The sequence below is a fragment of the Cryptotermes secundus genome, unplaced genomic scaffold (genome assembly GCF_002891405.2).
Source record: "Cryptotermes secundus unplaced genomic scaffold, Csec_1.0 scaffold692, whole genome shotgun sequence".
Lineage (NCBI taxonomy): Eukaryota > Metazoa > Arthropoda > Insecta > Blattodea > Kalotermitidae > Cryptotermes > Cryptotermes secundus.
This window is the reverse complement of record NW_019735469.1, coordinates 226104-245386: the sequence shown is the minus strand read 5'-3', so window position 1 is coordinate 245386 and position 19283 is coordinate 226104. Positions and strand designations below refer to the sequence as shown.

The 19283-nt window shown below is 39.6% G+C and overlaps 1 protein-coding gene across 1 annotated transcript in view; it reads right to left on the bottom strand.

The window, feature by feature from the left end:
- LOC111869399 (dipeptidyl aminopeptidase-like protein 6) overlaps positions 1-19283 on the bottom strand; it is a 253783-nt gene that overhangs the window by 18439 nt on the left and 216061 nt on the right. The window contains exons 4-8 of the mRNA XM_033753417.1: positions 11367-11461; positions 9920-9994; positions 8430-8482; positions 2698-2909; positions 1408-1574 (exon numbers count right to left, since the gene is read on the bottom strand). Coding sequence (XP_033609308.1) covers positions 1408-1574; positions 2698-2909; positions 8430-8482; positions 9920-9994; positions 11367-11461 — 602 coding nt within the window. The remainder of the gene's footprint in view (positions 1-1407; positions 1575-2697; positions 2910-8429; positions 8483-9919; positions 9995-11366; positions 11462-19283) is intronic.

Below are 19283 nucleotides of genomic sequence, written 5' to 3'. Positions count from 1 at the left end.
AAGAGGGAAGGGGAAACACATGACCTCTAGGTTACGCAAAGAACTTGATAGGAAAGGGATCGGCTCCGCGTCGTAGCGTACGTAGTTGCCAGAGAGAGAGAGACGGTAAATCCAAAGATCCTACACCGAAAGAACCGTGACACGGTTCAGTGGATTGTGATTGGTGGAGCATTTGATGCTTAGGTCTCTTCATGATTCCTTCAATTTCACTGGGCTACAGTTGGTTTGGAAGATAAGTTAAGGTAAAATTGTTCCTGTGTTTAATTAATTAAGCACCATGCCATGAAGATTTATTGGGGAGTGGAGGTATAGCTCCATCATTCTTGACCTCATCACTAGACAGAAATGAGTGGTCAGCTTCATGTCCCAGCTGCTTTACCCCCAGGGGAAAAGCCCACAGTACCCATTATATAGGTGGCTGGATGGACCCCAGGAAGGTTGCCATTGAAAATGGTCATTTATTAATTGATAGCAGCGATCATAACCAATTTGGAAGTGTAACTGACATGAAATATAATGGAATTTAGTTACATTTATTTTTATGAGACTGGGGGGAGCGGAGTTTGGTTGATGTACACCACAGATAAACGCCATTACTCTTTAGTGTTCCCACTTGTTTGTTTCTGAGGAAATTTTAAGCTGACTAAACAATTTCCTGACATCAATGACCATCACATAGGTAAATCACAAATGTCATTCTGTTTCATGTCAGTTGTTCTATACTGACATTTACTTGGCCAGACAAAGCAAAACCAAAATAAAACAATCAGAATAAGTGTTACTTTACATTTTGGGGTGTTACTCTTATAGAAGGGGGCACACGGTAGCATAGTTGGTTGAGGGGCTATGCTACACACTGGAAGGTCACGGGTTCAAGTCCCGATGAGGTCACTGGATTTTTTTAGTTGACCTAATCCTTCCAGCCGCACTAGGCCCTGGGGTTTACTCAGCCTCTAACAGAAATGAGTACCAGGAATTAAATAATTTTCCTGGGGAGTAAAGCGCAGCCGGTGCGTAAGGCTGACAACCTTACTGCCATCTTTGAGCCAATTGTCTAGATAGTGTGGGACCCTCAACGTCTCACAACCAGATGGGCCTTCATGGCCTGGTACAGGGATAGCTTTACTTTACTCTTATATAAACATGTTTGGTGAGGATAATGGAAAACAGTAAGACTCTTTATTTATTATACTGGAACTTAAACGTATTTCAGTGTGCATCATTATCATCATCAGACAGTGACACACATCATTATGTCATCATTTGAAAATTACTAGATTCTGTTTTCAACATAGAACAGGAAACCAAAATCACCATCTTGGTATCTCACTGAAAACACACAATTTATGTTTACCTCACTGCATAAGTTGCCCTCTGTGATGATTCAGACAGTGATAAACATTTTACCTTGGGATAACGCAAGCTGCGTATCTCTGGGTATAGCTTTCCTTCATCTTGCACAGCAAACCACGGGAAGCGTTGTTCCTCAACCGGTGTGTCATTGAAAGTAGCATACAGCATGAGGTGTCCATCATCAGACATCCATAATGCCTGGTTGCTACTGAGTACCTCTTCTGGAATTGTATACACATACATATCAGAGCATTGGTACTTCAACAGACTGACAAATCAGATTGCATTAATCTTAATGTTGTGCACCCTGTTGTGTGTTGTAAATGAGACACATAAGGTATATTCTATACCTTATATATCTTATTTAGATCACATTAACCTTCTTCTGAGCAGCTCAGAGAATTTTTTGCTCATTACATGTTCATTTCACTCCTGCTAGAGTTGTACACTCTGTTTTACAAACTATCGCTCTTCAAGCAGGAAAGCAATTATTCATAATTTTGGATAGATTACAAAATTGTGATTGCTGTTACTTAAAGAAATGTGCCAATTGCATGTATGTTCCTGTTCTTTGTGAATCTATGAATACAATGATTGATGCAATTATGTTGTATTTTGTTTTGCTCTGGAGACACCATTTGGGGAAAGATTTCCATCAGCAGTGATCATGAAGAGTGCTACCTTCTGAGATGTGATACCATGGACAAAGGTATTGCCCTTTTCAAGGAAATCCTTACTGTTATTTCTGCAGCATCTTCTGTCTTTCATCAGTTTTCCTTTCACTGGAATTTCTCTATATTAGCTCCAACTTACTCTACAAACCCACCCATACCTCACACTGGTCACTCATGCTACCTTTCTCCTGTCTCCTAACTCTACAATTTTCCAAATACACTTGGTCGTTGACTTACAACTGGCCGCACTTACAACTAAAAAAAAAAATGAAGAATAAAAGATGATAAAAAGATTAGAAAGGTAAAAAATTACGGTTAATAAATATATGGCCAACATACAACCTGTCAGTCAGAACAGAAGTCGGTCTTAAGTTGACGACCAAGTGTATGGCCCTTTTCAGACCAACCCTAGTCACTGTTCCCCTTCCTCTTACTTGTTCCTTTCTGACTCCTATACTTCTCTTTATCTGTACTAGGTTTTCCATGTGTGGCTTGATCTGTTTCCTGTTTATGTTTGCTGGTCACTTGCTTGGCTTGCTCTTTGATCTTTGAACTGTATTCCTCTGAAACGTTACTGAGCTTCCACCATAAGACACGGTATCATGCACCAGAAGATGCTACACTTAAATCCCTTAGTTTATATATAATTCCTTTTACATGAGATAGTCACCTTCATATAGCCAGTCAGTGACACCATTGCTGACAATCCCAGGCACAGCGGTGTTGGTCACCCTGTAGGACTGGCCCTGTCTAGGGCTGAGAATATAATAGATGTCATAGTTGTATACCATGACAAGGGAGTGACCTCGAGGTGCCCAGTCTGCATGCAGTAGAAATGGATGACCCTCTTCTTCTGGGGTTGGTGTAAGCGGGAAAGTGTCCCTGAGAAATTAACGACACTGAAAATGGGCTTAGCCTATCAAGAATTCGCAGCCGCAAGTGAATTGGAAAAGCTGTACATCTTATGTACTTTATATTATGCCAGTCTGTTAAAAGTAACAACAGCAACACTGTGAACTACAGTAGCATGACCATCACACCAGAAAAGATTCTGTGACTGATCTATGGTTTACAGTTAATCTCTCTGTTTATTCAGAGGTCTTCCAAATCGAGTTCTTTCTTGAAGATTCACACTCTGGATGTCACAAAAAATTTATGAATTTGAACAAAACTCATATGTTGTGTAGAATATACCAAGTATGCATTCTTTGGATAAGGTTACATCACAGTCCTTTCAGTGGCTAGGCTGCATAGGGTTGAATGGATAGATTATAGTTGAATAATATGCTGGAAGGCATATGCAAGGAACCAATCAACACTGAATCGAGGTAATATGCTGACATTTATTAGAGGGACTGATGAAAACCATGTGTAATGTTAGGATAGCTAGTGTTCAAGGATTCAAACCATGCAGCTCTGAGATACAAGTCCAGTACATTGCTGCTAAACCAATCTGCACAGTACCAAAGTTTATATATAAAATGGTTCATTCTATTTGGATGAATCATTATAAAGAAAAATATTAACCATTCTGTACATTAAAAACACACATCCCTTCATAATATAAGCGCTTTTCTTTTTATTAGAATCAATGCTGAATAAGGCCCCAGCTGTCTTGGATCACGCCTTCAGCCCATTCTTTGTACTGGTCTATGGTTGATCGGGTGTTATCTTGTGATACAAAAAGCCTAAGACTTTTAGTTCTTTGTTGCAGTAACTTGAGACACTCCACAGTATCTGCATACGAACCATTCAAATCCATTCCAAACATGCCTTGTACTAACTGACAGATTCACATCTGGAGATTTTTGTTGCCATTCCATTGATTTGACAAATCCAACTTAGCCGATCCATAGCTCATAATGAGTGGGTAATATAAAAAGTAAAGCTATCCCTGTAACAGGGCATGAAGGCCCATAGGGTTGTGAGATGTGAAGGCTCCCACATTTTCTAGATAATCAGCTCACGGAAGGGGGTGAGGCAGTCAGCAGCAAAGAAAGCACACAGGAAAGGAAAGACAGCAAAGCACACTCCTTTGTTTACAAGCGTTTTATCAATGACGTCAGTGATACGATGCGCCTGGTCAGTTGTTGAATGATATTTCTAAAACCAAACTGATGCGTTGGGCACTAGGTGTTTCTCTTCAATGATGGGTTTAAGACATTTAAGCATCAGTTTCTCTAATAGCTTAGACATAATCTGCAGTAATGAAATTGGTCGATATGATTCCACTTCACTTAGAGTCTTACCAGGTTTCGGGATCATGATTACTTCAGCAGAGTGGATAATGTTCAGTCCAGTGTGACATACAAGTTAACAACACTTCAGTCCTCATTCACCTGACATGTTTCAATTCAAAAGAATTATCCTCAGAGGCGCACCACTACGATCAGGAAACACTGTCATATAAGATATTAACAATATGCACTTAAGCTATTAATAATGCTCACTATATAAATTTTGTTATTATCATGGTTGTCTTGGGCACTCACAATGGCGCTTCTTGAAGTGTAGATTTACGTATGATGATGTTTCTTTTATATGTATATCATGGTTATTCTGACTGGGGTTTTCCACTGCACGCGATATGATGTTCACTTTCCCATACAGTAGCCTCCCAAGGCATTTAAAATTGTATTAAAACTTCATGTAAAAAATTAGTTATTATGTTAAAATATCGTGAGCTGACATTGGGTTATGTTGTTTTCTTCCTGATGGTGGGAGATGTTGTTTATTTCGCTTGATTCTATGTTCTGTAAATATATTATTATATCAATTTTTTATTTATTCTATCTTATATAGTTATATATAATGCTTTTGGGTTTATTAACATGTCTAGTTAGGCCTTACCTTATTATTAGTAGTGTAGTTCATGTGCGTGCTGCGTCGTTTGTACTGTTTTGAATAGTGCTGTGTCTTGTATTATATTCTTCCTGTGTTTATGACGCTGAAGAGAGTGTGTTAAAGTGCTGTATAATAAGGTGNACTTAAGCTATTAATAATGCTCACTATATAAATTTTGTTATTATCACGGTTGTCTTGGGCACTCACAATGGCGCTTCTTGAAGTGTAGATTTACGTATGATGATGTTTCTTTTATATGTATATCATGGTTATTCTGACTGGGGTTTTCCACTGCACGCGATATGATGTTCACTTTCCCATACAGTAGCCTCCCAAGGCATTTAAAATTGTATTAAAACTTCATGTAAAAAATTAGTTATTATGTTAAAATATCGTGAGCTGACATTGGGTTATGTTGTTTTCTTCCTGATGGTGGGAGATGTTGTTTATTTCGCTTGATTCTATGTTCTGTAAATATATTATTATATCAATTTTTTATTTATTCTATCTTATATAGTTATATATAATGCTTTTGGGTTTATTAACATGTCTAGTTAGGCCTTACCTTATTATTAGTAGTGTAGTTCATGTGCGTGCTGCGTCGTTTGTACTGTTTTGAATAGTGCTGTGTCTTGTATTATGTTCTTCCTGTGTTTATGACGCTGAAGAGAGTGTGTTAAAGTGCTGTATAATAAGGTGAAACATGTTGTTTTGATTGTTTGTTTCCCTTGTTTGTTTCTGTTCATCTATCAATTTGTTGTGTTTGTTGTAGTAGTATATTTGGAATTCCTCTTTTATGTTAATTATACGTACGTGTATTACCCTTATTAGCCTTTTCAATGTTTCCTGATCGTAATGGTGCGCCTCTGAGAATGATTCTTTTGAATCGAAACATGTGAGGTGCATGAGGACTGAAGTGTCNTGTTAAAATATCGTGAGCTGACATTGGGTTATGTTGTTTTCTTCCTGATGGTGGGAGATGTTGTTTATTTCGCTTGATTCTATGTTCTGTAAATATATTATTATATCAATTTTTTATTTATTCTATCTTATGTAGTTATATATAATGCTTTTGGGTTTATTAACATGTCTAGTTAGGCCTTACCTTATTATTAGTAGTGTAGTTCATGTGCGTGCTGCGTCGTTTGTACTGTTTTGAATAGTGCTGTGTCTTGTATTATATTCTTCCTGTGTTTATGACGCTGAAGAGAGTGTGTTAAAGTGCTGTATAATAAGGTGAAACATGTTGTTTTGATTGTTTGTTTCCCTTGTTTGTTTCTGTTCATCTATCAATTTGTTGTGTTTGTTGTAGTAGTATATTTGGAATTCCTCTTTTATGTTAATTATACGTACGTGTATTACCCTTATTAGCCTTTTCAATGTTTCCTGATCGTAATGGTGCGCCTCTGAGAATGATTCTTTTGAATCGAAACATGTGAGGTGCATGAGGACTGAAGTGTCGTAAACTTGTATGTCACAATGGACTGAACATTATCCACTCTGTAATTAATCGTGTGACGGACCAGAATGAGACAAATCAAATTATTACTTCAGCAGTTTTCCATGCATTTGGGACATGATTTAGTCGAATGCAAGCATTGATTAGCGTGGTCAATATGACCAAGCCTTTTCTTTTAATGTTCTTGAGAATTTCACCTGTGATCCAGGTGCTTTTTTGGGGGGGGGTTAAGATTAGTTCTTATTTCTTCGGTAACTTCTTTAGGGGTAACCAGTGGAATCTTGTCCAGATAATCATTCGAGTTGAGAATTGGTAATGTATCCGGTCCAGGATTTGGATGGAATCTTTTTTCAAGATGTTGTGCAAATATATTTGCTTTCTCAAAATAATTACGAGCCCATCCATTTTTATGGGTGGTACTTGAGCTATTTGTTTTTTAAATATTTTGTAGCTCTCCAGAGTGAGTACTCAGTGCTATGATCTGGAGTGAGTTCTGCGAAGAACTTGTTAATTGATGATTATTTTATATTTTTGATTTCCTTGGACAATTGTTGGCTGGCTCTATTGAGAAGGGTTTTATCATGTGGATTTCTTGATTGTTGCCATTTCCTTCTGAGTTTGCGCTTTTCAGCTATTAGGTTTTTGATTTCTTTCGGGAAGTTACGATCTTATAGTTTTGTTTTGATAACAGGTGTACTGTTCCATGCAGCTTCCTGAATGACAGTCGTAAAAGCAATCAGTTCTTCTTCTAGTTGAGCGGCAGTTTTAAGCGGTACTGATAGATTAATATTACTCACTAATAGATAGTTAAATAGTCCCAGTCTGTGATTCTGTATAAGACATATTTTTTTCTCTCTATGGCTCTGGAGTCCTTTGGATCATGGCCCTTTTTCAGCTTCTTAATCTATACACAGCCGGTAGGATTCCTTGGACGAGGGATCAGCCCGTCACAAGGCCGCTACCTACACACAGAACAACACAAACAATAAACGCACACAGACATCCATGCCTCCAGTGGGCTTCGAACCCACGACCCCAACGTTTGAGCGGGCTAAGACGGTTCATGCCTTAGACCGCGCGGCCACTCTGATCGGCATACATATTATTACTATGCATAAATATCAGTTATTTAATGATAATTTTATGAAATCTATAGTTATGTATAGAGGCTTCTTTTATTGTAGGGAAGCGATACAAATATAGGAATTACGTCCGAAAAAAGATAAGATTTTTTATGGATGCAATGGAGATATGGGAAGTGGGTTTGTATTTGAGACCCGTCACAAATTTAACGTGTGAATGAAATCCTTGCCTTCTACATAAACTGAAGTTTCTAATGAAAACCTGTGACTCAATCCCGTCCTGATCCATATGAACTAAGTCCACATTCTCAAGTCCCGTTTCTTTATCATCAATTTTAAAGCTTCATGTAACTAGTTTGGGGTCAAGTTTTCAAAATTTTGGATATAGGTTTTTGTTAGAATCCTCGTGGTTTCCCCTACAATATATCATAATTTGAGGAATTCATTTAAACAAATGAATATCACGTGACCCATTCTGCTTGTTATGTCCACTTTCTTGAAACTCTTAAACAATCTTTGCTGTCCTCCCATCTATATCAAGATCTACAAAGTGTTCTCTTACCACTGATTTCATTTCTGAAACAGACTGTGAACTGTATCGCTAACGTGTCTCCTCTAACAAAGTTTCTAAAATTTGTGTTCTCATTCTTAAAGTAATTCTGCTTCTTTTTTTTTCTTTCCCTTGGCACTACAGCCCCAGTGGGCCTAGGCCTACCTCCATGAACTTCTCCGTTCACTTCGGTTTTTCTACATCTTAGACATACGGTAGGACTCCTTGGGCGGGTGATCAGCTCGTCGCAAGGCCTCTACCTGTATACAAACACAGAAAAACGCACACACACAAACTAAACATCCATGCCCTGAGTGGGATTCGAACCCACGATCCCGGCTTCCGAGCGAGCGAAGACAGTGCATGCCTTAGACCGCCTGGCTACCGTGACCGGCTTAATTCTGCTTCTACCAGCTTCTTATTACACATAGTAACAACATAGTGGTATTCTTCAGGCATGTACTTACATTGTTGCTACGTCATACACTGAATACTGGGCCAGGTACGAATGTCGAAATAACTGCAATGAGAAGAGAGTAGCAGCCACAGTAGTTCCACACATACACAGCAGTTCAAGGAGAGAGAATATAGTGGCTGACAAACTATGTTAAATATTTATTTGCATATATTACGACCGTAGACACAACAAGTAATACGGCAATATATCCAATAAAGACAATACGGGTTGGTATGTCTTGTCTGTTTCATATAAACGAAATTGTGCTACATGTTTCGACCATATAATTAGATCATCAGGCACTGAAATATTGGTTATAACACGGATCCGTATTTTAGCAACTGATGGCTGCGTTGTTAGCAAATATATATTTGTATATTAGGTATACATATATCTACGATTTAGTACACAATTCATTAATATGATCATGATTAAAAAGCTAGAGCAAGATAAATTATGAAAAACAGAAATATTATAAACTAAAAATATATAAATAGCATAAAAATTAATCGTATACAGTATTGAAACTCAGGTTAGATGCTATGCTTGGCCACATGCAGTCTGCAACTGACGTGTGTTGGTATGCTGAAAAGGGGGAGGGGGGTATTTATCGCTTGTGCACATCACGTATATTATTGTATGGTATAAAATCAGGTTGTTACATCTTGAACTTCTCAGTTATCCTAAGATTATCGTGGAAGCTTAGATGTTTTAGAAATGTAGGTTCAAATGTTGGCCCCCCGTTTGGTGTTATGTTAAATAAAACGTTTATTTTAATGAATGTGTGGCATATTGTTTGAAACTATATTTTGGAATTTGTTCATGTCATTGCTTATTCATATACACTGCTTGTCTATGGTTGGTTTCATTTCCGGCTTCAGATAAATGGGATACAAATGGTAACCTATAGCGCTAGGTCACAGTACAGCTACTCTCAAACCCAGATGTTGCCTAGCAAAGTTTCTGAATCCAATTCATCTGAAGACGGAAGAATCTGTTTCTGAAACGCAATGCTTTTGATAAAACCGGAAGTTGGGCGAAGTCCACATAAATATTTTTAAAAATAAATTGTTGTGGAATCACGAAATAATTGAATCTAATTAAACCAACGCACACTTAAAAGTTAAACTTAACAACAATAATCACAACAATGCTAACAATAATAGTAATAACAAAAACAATATAATATATAATATTTTTTCTCCCTTATTATGCCTGTTGCAGTAACCAGGAGCCCTGCACTTCATGATTTATCGTGACGATAAAATTCATAACAGGGAAGGTACATGCTAATTTTTCAACACACGCCTATAAATTATTTATCCATCACACATGCAACTTCATGTGAAACGTGTGTTTATTATTTATGTGTCCGTAATTTTTGTAGACCATTTCATGGCAATCCTAACTTCAAAGAGAAATACATTTTATACAGATAATTTCTTTCATTAAATTATTTCTGTTTCATATATATTCTGTTTCTAATATAGTCCGTCTCACCTTTCTTATGTTGTGCGCTAGGAGAATAAATCGTTGATCGGGTGACATTACAAATCTTGCTGGGTTCAACCGCTTCTGAAACAGCAAATTAATTATGCGTGAGATTCGAAGCTCCCAGTTAAGTGAACAATCAGATTCATGGCTTCTGGGACATGAAGCCCGTACCTTCCTAGGAACTTACTAATGCCGCGGAGAAAACGTTACACTCCATTAGACAGAAATCTTCATGTTAATTTTTAAATACGTTAATTAGTTCCACTACTCACATCTCTTCTTTACAAAGAGAAAAGCTGAAATGAAAAGCGTACCTTTTAAACCCCGACCCAAGCAGCATATGCAAACTTACAGGTCATATCATGGCCGCGCCACAGCTCAAGCGGTTAGTCGCTGGCTTCCTACCGTGGAGACCGGGGTTCGAGCCCTGGTCTGGTCAAGTGGGATTTGTGGTGGACAAAATGGCGCTGGGGCTGGTTTTCTCCGAGTACTTCGGCTTCCCCTGCCAATCTTCATTCCACCAAATTCTTCATCATCATAATCACCCGGGGCAGGTACAATAAGTCAATCATTGGCCGCCGTGCCGAGTGGACCAAGTTGGACTCAACCCCCCACTAAGAGAATTAAAAAAACTACAGGTCATATCAAGCGAACAAAATAAATCAGTTCTTAGTTTCTATTCGTTGTTTCTAAGAACATACGTAACAGCATATGCCGAAAATGTTCAACACTTACTTGAAGGCAAGAATCCACCTGTTTTAATAAACGTAAAGCTGTCCCTGTAACGCCCTGGAGGTCCGCAGGGTTGTGAGACGTCAAGGCCACCACATTTTCTAGACAGTCGTTTCACAGATAGCGGTCAGAGTGTCAGCCTTACGCGACAGCCGAACACCCTTTACCCCCCAGGAAGATTCTTGGTACTAATTTTTGTTAGAGGCTAAGTCCACCCGAGGGCCATAGTGTGGCTGGATCGATTAGGTCAATTGAAAAATCTAATGACCTCATCGGGAATCGAACCCGCCACCTTCTGGCTTGTAGCATAGTGCCTCAAGCAACTACGCTACCGCGTGCCCCCGTCCCACGTGTTTTAATGCTTAATAAAAAAGAGGGGTCAATGGCTACCAACAATAAAAAAGGTTAACGAAATAAAATTCTGGGGTTCACCCATTGTCCTATCCAATGGGTGCCAGGGGTTCTTTCCCCGGGGGTAAAGAGGCCAGGGCGTGAAGCTGACCTCCACATAGTGGCGAGGTCAAGAAATATTGGGTCTATACATCCATCCCCATAAGTCTTCATGGTGTAGTGCTTAATCAGTTAAGCACAGGGACAACTTTACCTTTTTACCCTTGCAGGTAAGGAATCTTGAGGCAGCGCCAGAGTAACGTAGCGTACGGGACAGGCACTAATGTGACATACAAATGGACCAGAGAATCAGAATTCTGAAATTACTTACAAACGTCTGGTTCGTCATAAGCGATCGTGTTGTGAGGTTGGCAGCACTGAGCAGACTGATGCCACCCCATTGGTCCCTGAACACCAGCTCCTCACCTGGAAAAACGAGAAACAAAGTGAAGACGATCTGTAGCTCTGCGGAAATATAACCCATTCGTGGACACGCTGAACTTCAGCCGTAAGTTTGCACTTCTGAGAGCCAGGTTAATTTTGACTCGAATAAGCTGTGAATTTTATAGGAATGTATAATTAATAAAGGGTCGTCGAAAAAAGAATGTTGGGATTATAAAAACCTATCATTCAAAAACTGTTAAACAAATCGAAACGGTTTTAGTTTTAAAATGCTGCGAATTGATCTCAGTTTTGGTTGTTTTCAGTTGATGGTGGATAGCGAGCGAGGTTGAGACGCCTTATCGGTTATTACTAGATACAACTTGTGCGCAACGTCTGGATTGAGAGAGATGGACCAATACTCTGGCCTCCCAGAAGTCCAGACCTTACTCCGATATGCTATTTTTGTGGGGACATGTGAAGAGCATGGTGCATGCTGATAAGATTCTGCACCTCCGGGATAAGATCGCAGCAGCCACTGTAACGGTAACTCCAGATACCATTCAGCGGTTGTCTCGACATCTGCCGAAAGACAAACGGAGCACACATCGAAACATACAGTACTAAGTTAAGGCGAAAACTCCTGATATTTCTTAGCAACTTAACACTTAAAACATGCTCAACAGTTTTTGAGTGACAGTTCCTTATAACCCTGGAATTCTTTTTCGATGACTACGCAAAGTATAACATGATGGAAGGTGTACTAGTGAAATTAAATCCAGGATTGCCATGGCAAAAGATGCATTTAGCAAGAAGAAGAATCTTTTTACCAGCAAATTGGACTTAAATTTGAGGAAGAAACTAGTGAAATGCTACATTTGGAGCATAGCTCTGTATGGGGGTTGAAACATGGACACTTAGGGCCGTAGATCAGAAACAGCTGGAAAGTTTCGAAATGTGGTGTTGGAGAAGGATGGAGAAGATCACTTGGACCGATTATGTGAGAAATGAAGAAGTGTTATTTAGAGTCAGTGAGCAGAGGAATATCCTACACGAAATAAGAAAACGGAAGGCTGATTGGATTGGTCATATCTTACGCGGTAACTGCCTTCTAAAAGAAGTTATCGAAGGAAAGATAGAGGGGCGGATAGAAGTGACAAGAAGACGAGGAAGAAGACGTAAGAAGATGCTGGATGACCTTGGGGACAGAAGAGAATGCTGTCACTTGAAGGAGAAAGCTGTAGATCGCATTAAGTGGAGGAATTGTTTTGGAAGAGACTGTGGACCTGTCGTCTGACAGATTGATGATGATGATGATGATGATGATGACGCAAAGTAAATGATCGCCTCTGTGGTCTAGTGGTCAGATTTCCTGCCTACAGATCTAGAGGTCCTGGTTCGATTTCTGACGCTACCAGATTTTCTGAGAAGTAGTTGGACTGGAACGGGGTCCAGTCAGCCTCGTGAGGATAATTGAGGGGGTATTTCAAGGAAATAGCGCAGCAGCCGCTGCTATGCAACGGCTCGGTATACGTGTTCCCGTTCCTACGCTGCAGATTCTTAACAATGCAACAGTTGAACTTCACCAATGGAAACGGAGTGTTTCTGCGTGGTCAGTGACGAAATATTTATAAGCAAGGGACAAGGCTAGAGCTTGTCTGTTCAGCACGGCAGTCGGTGAAGAGAAGATTTGAACACATGAAGTTGAAGAATCTCCACGGTTAGAAGCCGTTGCCAGAGAACGGCTAGTGAAGACACAGCAGGTTCGAAAAGGCTTAGCGGGTGCTGTGGTTACTTGTGAATTATGGAGATTAGTGGTGGCGCTGCAATTATTTGTATTTCGCAGTCGTGTGTATAAGTGGTCAATAAATCCGTTCACCAATCCAAACCCCGTCTGTACTCGTAGTCGCATACACAAACACGTGACTAATTCTGTCGAGCAGGTTGGTCTACAGGCAAAACTTATTGCTTGTATTCAGAGAGCACTCAATTCGAATCCTGGCTAGGACCTCCACTGATCATTCCGACGCCATATAGGTCAGATCAGTGTTTCTAAAACTGTCGTCCGCGGACTACCGGTGGTCTGTGGCTGGTGACCAGATGGTCCGCAGTATTATACAGTCCCTATAGTATTATATGATTCATTCACTCATCAGTAATCTGTCAGACGACAGGTCCACAGTCTCTTCCAAACAGTTCCTCCACTTAATGCGATCTACAGCTTTCTCCTTCAATTGACAGTATCCTCTTCTGCCCCCAAAGTCATCCAGCATCTTCTTACGTCCTTTTCCTCGTCTTCTGGTCACTTCTATCCGCCCCTCCGGTTTGTTTTGTCTCCAGAGGAAACATCTCGCATACATGGTATCTCTGTTTTTGGAAAGTAATATGTGGTAGCTTTCCATTTGCTTTCCACATCGCAGTACAACAGCCGTTCAAACCACTCTGGTCACGCCTGTTGCTATACGAACTTGAACCATCTCGAGCATCATTTGCTCTGTGCTTCAAGTCGCTGCTGATGACGCTGCTTCCGGCATCATTTTTTGGTTTTTGGTGTCTCTCTTCGTCTGATGTCTACCCTTTGACCTGTCCAGCAAGGAAGGCCCTGCCAGTAGCTACGCTACCGCTGGTATAGCTCTCAGGGTCCTTGGCATACTCAAACCCCCTCACCACGATAAGGTGGAGACACCAACGAGTGCGTATTATATGATATGCAACAAATAAAACAATTTAAATTAAAAAATGTGATGAATCATTTAAGCAATTACTTTAAACTTGTGGAAAGGAAAAGGCGGTTTATGGCGACTTCAAATATAATGTTTCTCTAATTCGCAGAAACGCGGTACCGTAGCTGGTTTAGGCATTGTGCTACAAGCCGGAAGGTCACGGGTTCAGTTCCTGATGGGGTCGTTGGATTTTTCCAATTGATCTAACCCTTCCAGCCACACTATGGCCGTGGGGTCGACTCAGCTTGAGTACCAGGAATCTTCAAGGGGGTAAAGGACAGCAGGCCGGCGCGTAAGGCTGACAACCTCACCGCCATCTGTGACCATACTTTTTAGAAAATGTTGAGGCCTCGACGTCTCACAGACCTATGGGCCTCCACGGCCTGTTACAGGGATACCTTTACCTTTTTTTTTTGCTTATTCACAGAAAGGAGCGCAAAACTGTAGCTCTTTACTGCCGAGGGGAATGTTACGAGAGCTGAGTGGTCTGCGCATGCGCCGACCGCCCATGTAGTGGTCCGCAGTTGCCGAAGTTTTGAAAAACACTGCTCACGATGCTGACAGCGTCGAAAACACACTCGCACGCACAAAAGTTAATAACTGTAACCAACAAACTAGCAGTACTTCCAAAAGTTGCTTATTTAATATTGTTATTTGTACGAATACTCTATAGTGTCGATTATGGGACTATTAACGAATACTGATCAGTTGGTTGAATAAGAATTGGCAGGGGAAACCGGAGACCCTTCACAGTACCACTTTATTCACCACAAATTCTACATGATCTGACCTAGTATGGCAACTGTTTCACACGACACTAAACTGTCATTCCATAACAAGAATGTTTCGGCCTTCGTATCGAAATATTTCATTGCCGAGTTGCGTGCAGAACACGGCGAAGTCTAACGGAGAATATACTAAACTAAAGTTGGATAGCAGACAGGAGGATGGGAGATTGGGAACTAAGTTGCTGCTGTCTTACAAGAAGTTATTAATGCTAAGATAACTGAAGAAGAGGGAACCTCAAGTTGCAAAGTTCATCCATGATTCCTCGTGTAAGCAACCTAACCAACTAAACTAACTTCATGGAGCTGAGCCCTTCTTGAGGAGCCGCCAATTCTGCAGCTACTCAAGAACTTCCCAGCATTTTGTGGGAACCGAAGCTTCATTGCCGTATTCACAAGAGCCCTCAACTGGTCCCTATCCTGAGCCAGGTCAATCCAATCCATAGCGTCCCATCCTATCTCTAAGATCTATTTTAATATTGTCCACCCACCTACGTCTTGGTCTTCCTATTGGTCTTTCCTTCTGGATTTCCTACCAATATCCTACATGCATTCTTCTCCCATTCGTGCTACGTGCCTTGCCCATCTCATCCTCCTTGACTTGATAATTCTAATTATACATGGGGAAGAGTACAAATTATGAAGCTCCTCATTATGCAGTTATCTCCAACCTCCCGTCACTTCATCTCTCTTCGGCCCATCTGCCTCTTGAGTTTTGTTTCGTAGCGGGATTTACAAAAATGACAGTAATCTACTTCGTGAATGAAATCAGGTCGAATCTCATTATTATTATTATTATTATTATTATTATTATTATTATTATTATTATTATTATTATTATTNTACTGGATTACTGTTTTCATTAACTACAAATGTGTATACCTCGGCTAACTTTAATTTTCTTATGTAATTGGTTTTAATTTATTGACTTGTTATTAATTTTATGCTATCACTCACAGGTGTCTTATCTTAGTATTTAATTATCAACAGTACTAGCAACATTCGTAATAATTCATAAATGTATGTATATATTTAAGTCTTCTTTAGATTTATGCTCACAGATTTATTTGTCATATTTGTATTTTGTTTTAATTATTTTCTGTGCCTTATATACTCGTGCTAACTTTGTAATTGGCCACTGTACTGTTAAGTTATTGCACGTAAATAAACATGAATTGAAATGAATTGAATTATTATTATGGGTTGGGATAGGTCGGTCGGTATAGCGACGGGCTGGATGACCCAGGTTCGATTTCCGGTAGGGCAAGATTTTTCTCTACTCCAACCCTTTTGAAGCCCACCACTGAATACTGGGGCCGACTTCCCTCGGGGGTAAAGCGGCCGGGGCGTGAACATGACTATTCACCTACATCTAGCACCAAAGTGAATAATGTTGGAGCTATACCTCCACTATCCCATACGTCTTGATGGTGCACTGTTTAATTAATTAGAACGGGAACATTACCTTTATCATTATTATTATTATTATTATTACAAAAAGTACAAGACTGACTGTTTCTACGACAAATTCTCCTTTTATCGGAAATTAGTAAAATCAACCATTAAGTCTGACAGATCTCGTTGGCTTCACTACGTCGATGAGAATTTAAAATCCAACCCGCAACAATTTTGGAAGTATGTATCACAGTATAGGAAAAAATGTAATGATGCAACTCACTTTGATGTTAATGGAGTTCCCACGCATAATTCTCGTGATATTGCTGAAGCTTTTTCAGAACATTTTCAATCCGTTTATGTTGGTGGTAGCTCCTGCCCTGGTACCATCTCCACTGGTAATTGCTTCACTGATATTTTACCAATTGCTTGTATTTCTACCGCCGATGTCCACAAAGCTATAAAGGGGTTGAGACCAACGAAGTCAGTCGGACTTGACGGCATACCCAGTTTCATTATAAAGGGCTGCTCTGAAATCTTTGTACCTATTCTCAGGTTTATTTTTAATCTCAGTCTGTCCCAGAATACCTTTCCCAAATTGTGGAAGCAGGCTGTCATCATTCCTGTTTTTAAAAAAGGGAAACCTTCTTTTGTCCAAAACTACAGACCCATAGCGATCCTCAACAACTTTTCCAAAATTTTTGAATCTATCATACACGACCACATTTATCATTTTCTTAAGTCAAAATTGAACCGTTTCCAGCATGGTTTTATTAAGTCCAGGTCTACTGTCACCAACTTAGTCACTTTCCTAGAATTTACTGCCCCCCTTGTCTGTTCACAGGGTCAAACGGACTCCATATACTTTGACTTTACAAACGCTTTCGATATTCTTCCACATGCTTTGCTTCTTCGTAAACTCGATAACTATGGGCTGTCTTCTGGATACATCAACTGGCTCTCTAGCTACCTAACTAATAGAGTGTCTCGTGTACGTTTTTCCGGTCAATTCTCCTCTACTTTTATTGCTCGGTCGGGAGTCCCTCAAGGGTCAGTCTTAGGGCCTCTACTCTTTAACATTTTTATCAACGAACTGTGTGAAGTAATAAACCACTCCTGCTGTCTTTTGTATGCAGACGACCTCAAGATCTATCGAGATATCAAGTCCCCTACTGATTGTATACGTCTACAGTCCGACATCGATAGAGTTTACAGTTGGTGCATGGCTAATTGTATGAAACCCAACCTTAGCAACATTAGAATTATTTCCTTTACCAGGAAAACTACTGCCTTGAACTTTCCATATAGGTTGGGTAATTCTGTCTTACTTCGCGCTGACTGCATTAAAGACTTGGGAGTATATTTTGATTCCAAACTTTACTTTCATCAACATGTAAATTATTTATTTTTGCATGCCTTAAAATTATTAGGCTTAATTCGTAATATCACTTTCTCATTTTCCACCTTAGACAGTCTAATGACGTTATATTCTGCCCTTGTCAGATCTAAATTAGAGTACGCTTCTGTGGTTTGGAACTCTGTGACCAACACTGACTCTAATAAACTTGAGCGTATACAAAGAAAATTCGCAGCACTTTGCCACAACCGATTTTTTCATGACACGGAGTATCATTACATCAATATGCTTGATATGTTAAATCTGCGATCACTCCACACTAGGCGTCGCCACATAGACGCCTTGTTCCTAATATGTGTTTTTAAAGGTGACAAAAACTGTCCTTCGGTCCTAGAAACAGTTGGTATTCGAGCTCCCTCTCGGAACATCCGTAATTTTTCCCTGTTCTGCTGCTCCTCTAGTCACTGCCCTTCAGCCAGATGTGTCTCTGCTGCTAATTTAGTGTGTAATTCTCTAGACATTTTTAGTAATTCTAAAATAAGTTTAAAAAATCTGACTATTTAATTTGTTCATGTGACTTTTTGCAGGACACTTGTTGTCACTTCATCATTAATATATTTACTTTTGTAGTACCTTTGACATATGTTTTACTTAGACACTGCTTGGTTTCGTCTCTAACATCTAATTGTGTTCTTTCAATTGTGCATATTTGCAATTGAATTTTTGTACTATTTTCATCAGTCTCTCTGTATATTGTGTCCTCGTGCTGACTCTGTAATTGGCTACCAGCTGTTGAGTACAGCACGTAAATAAAACCAAGAATTGAATTATTATTATTGTTGTTGTTAAGAACACATTTTTCTTTACGAACTGCTGGCATTCATGTGCCTATAAGAAAAACTAATTTCGCCGATAAGCGGCGATGGCTCGGTCGGTATAGTTCGCTTGCGGAGTTTGTTATTTTTATAAGATAACTGGAGAATAATGTACTTTCAGCTTACGAACTTCACTAAGATACAGAATTCAGCCAAGCGTCCATTTGCTGCGAATCGCGCAATGTAGCATTTTGTTTCATTTTCGTTAAAGGTAAATTTCTCTCTCTCTGAACCCGTTTTGTTTGGCCATTTCTTAAGTTCCTCGTATTTATTTTAATCTGTTATTATGGAAGATTCTAAAGGGTTCTGACTAGGATTTTGGCTTTTATCCATCGTCTGGTATTATTCTAAAAAACGCACAAATGGACGCAACGTTTCGGAAATGTGATCCGTTTCCTTCCTCAGGTAAGGGGTCCGGAGACACCTAGTCTGTTGGGTCCGTTATAAAGAGATAACGCATGTCAGTGTAACTACAGCTATATAAATGCCCGAGACCAGGCTTTGTCAGTGAGAGGTAAGAAGAAAAATGTGCAATGAAATTCCTGAAATTCATGAATTGGTTTTCATGGGCTTGGTTTGTTGCATATAATTTACATCTCATTTTCTATTTTAGTCTGAAATCTGTATACAAATTTTATGCAGTTAATTCAGTAGGCCTTTGCACTCCACGTCTTTCAACATTCTTATTCAGGCATCAATACGTTCGAAACAAGTTGTTGTTGTTGTTGTTGT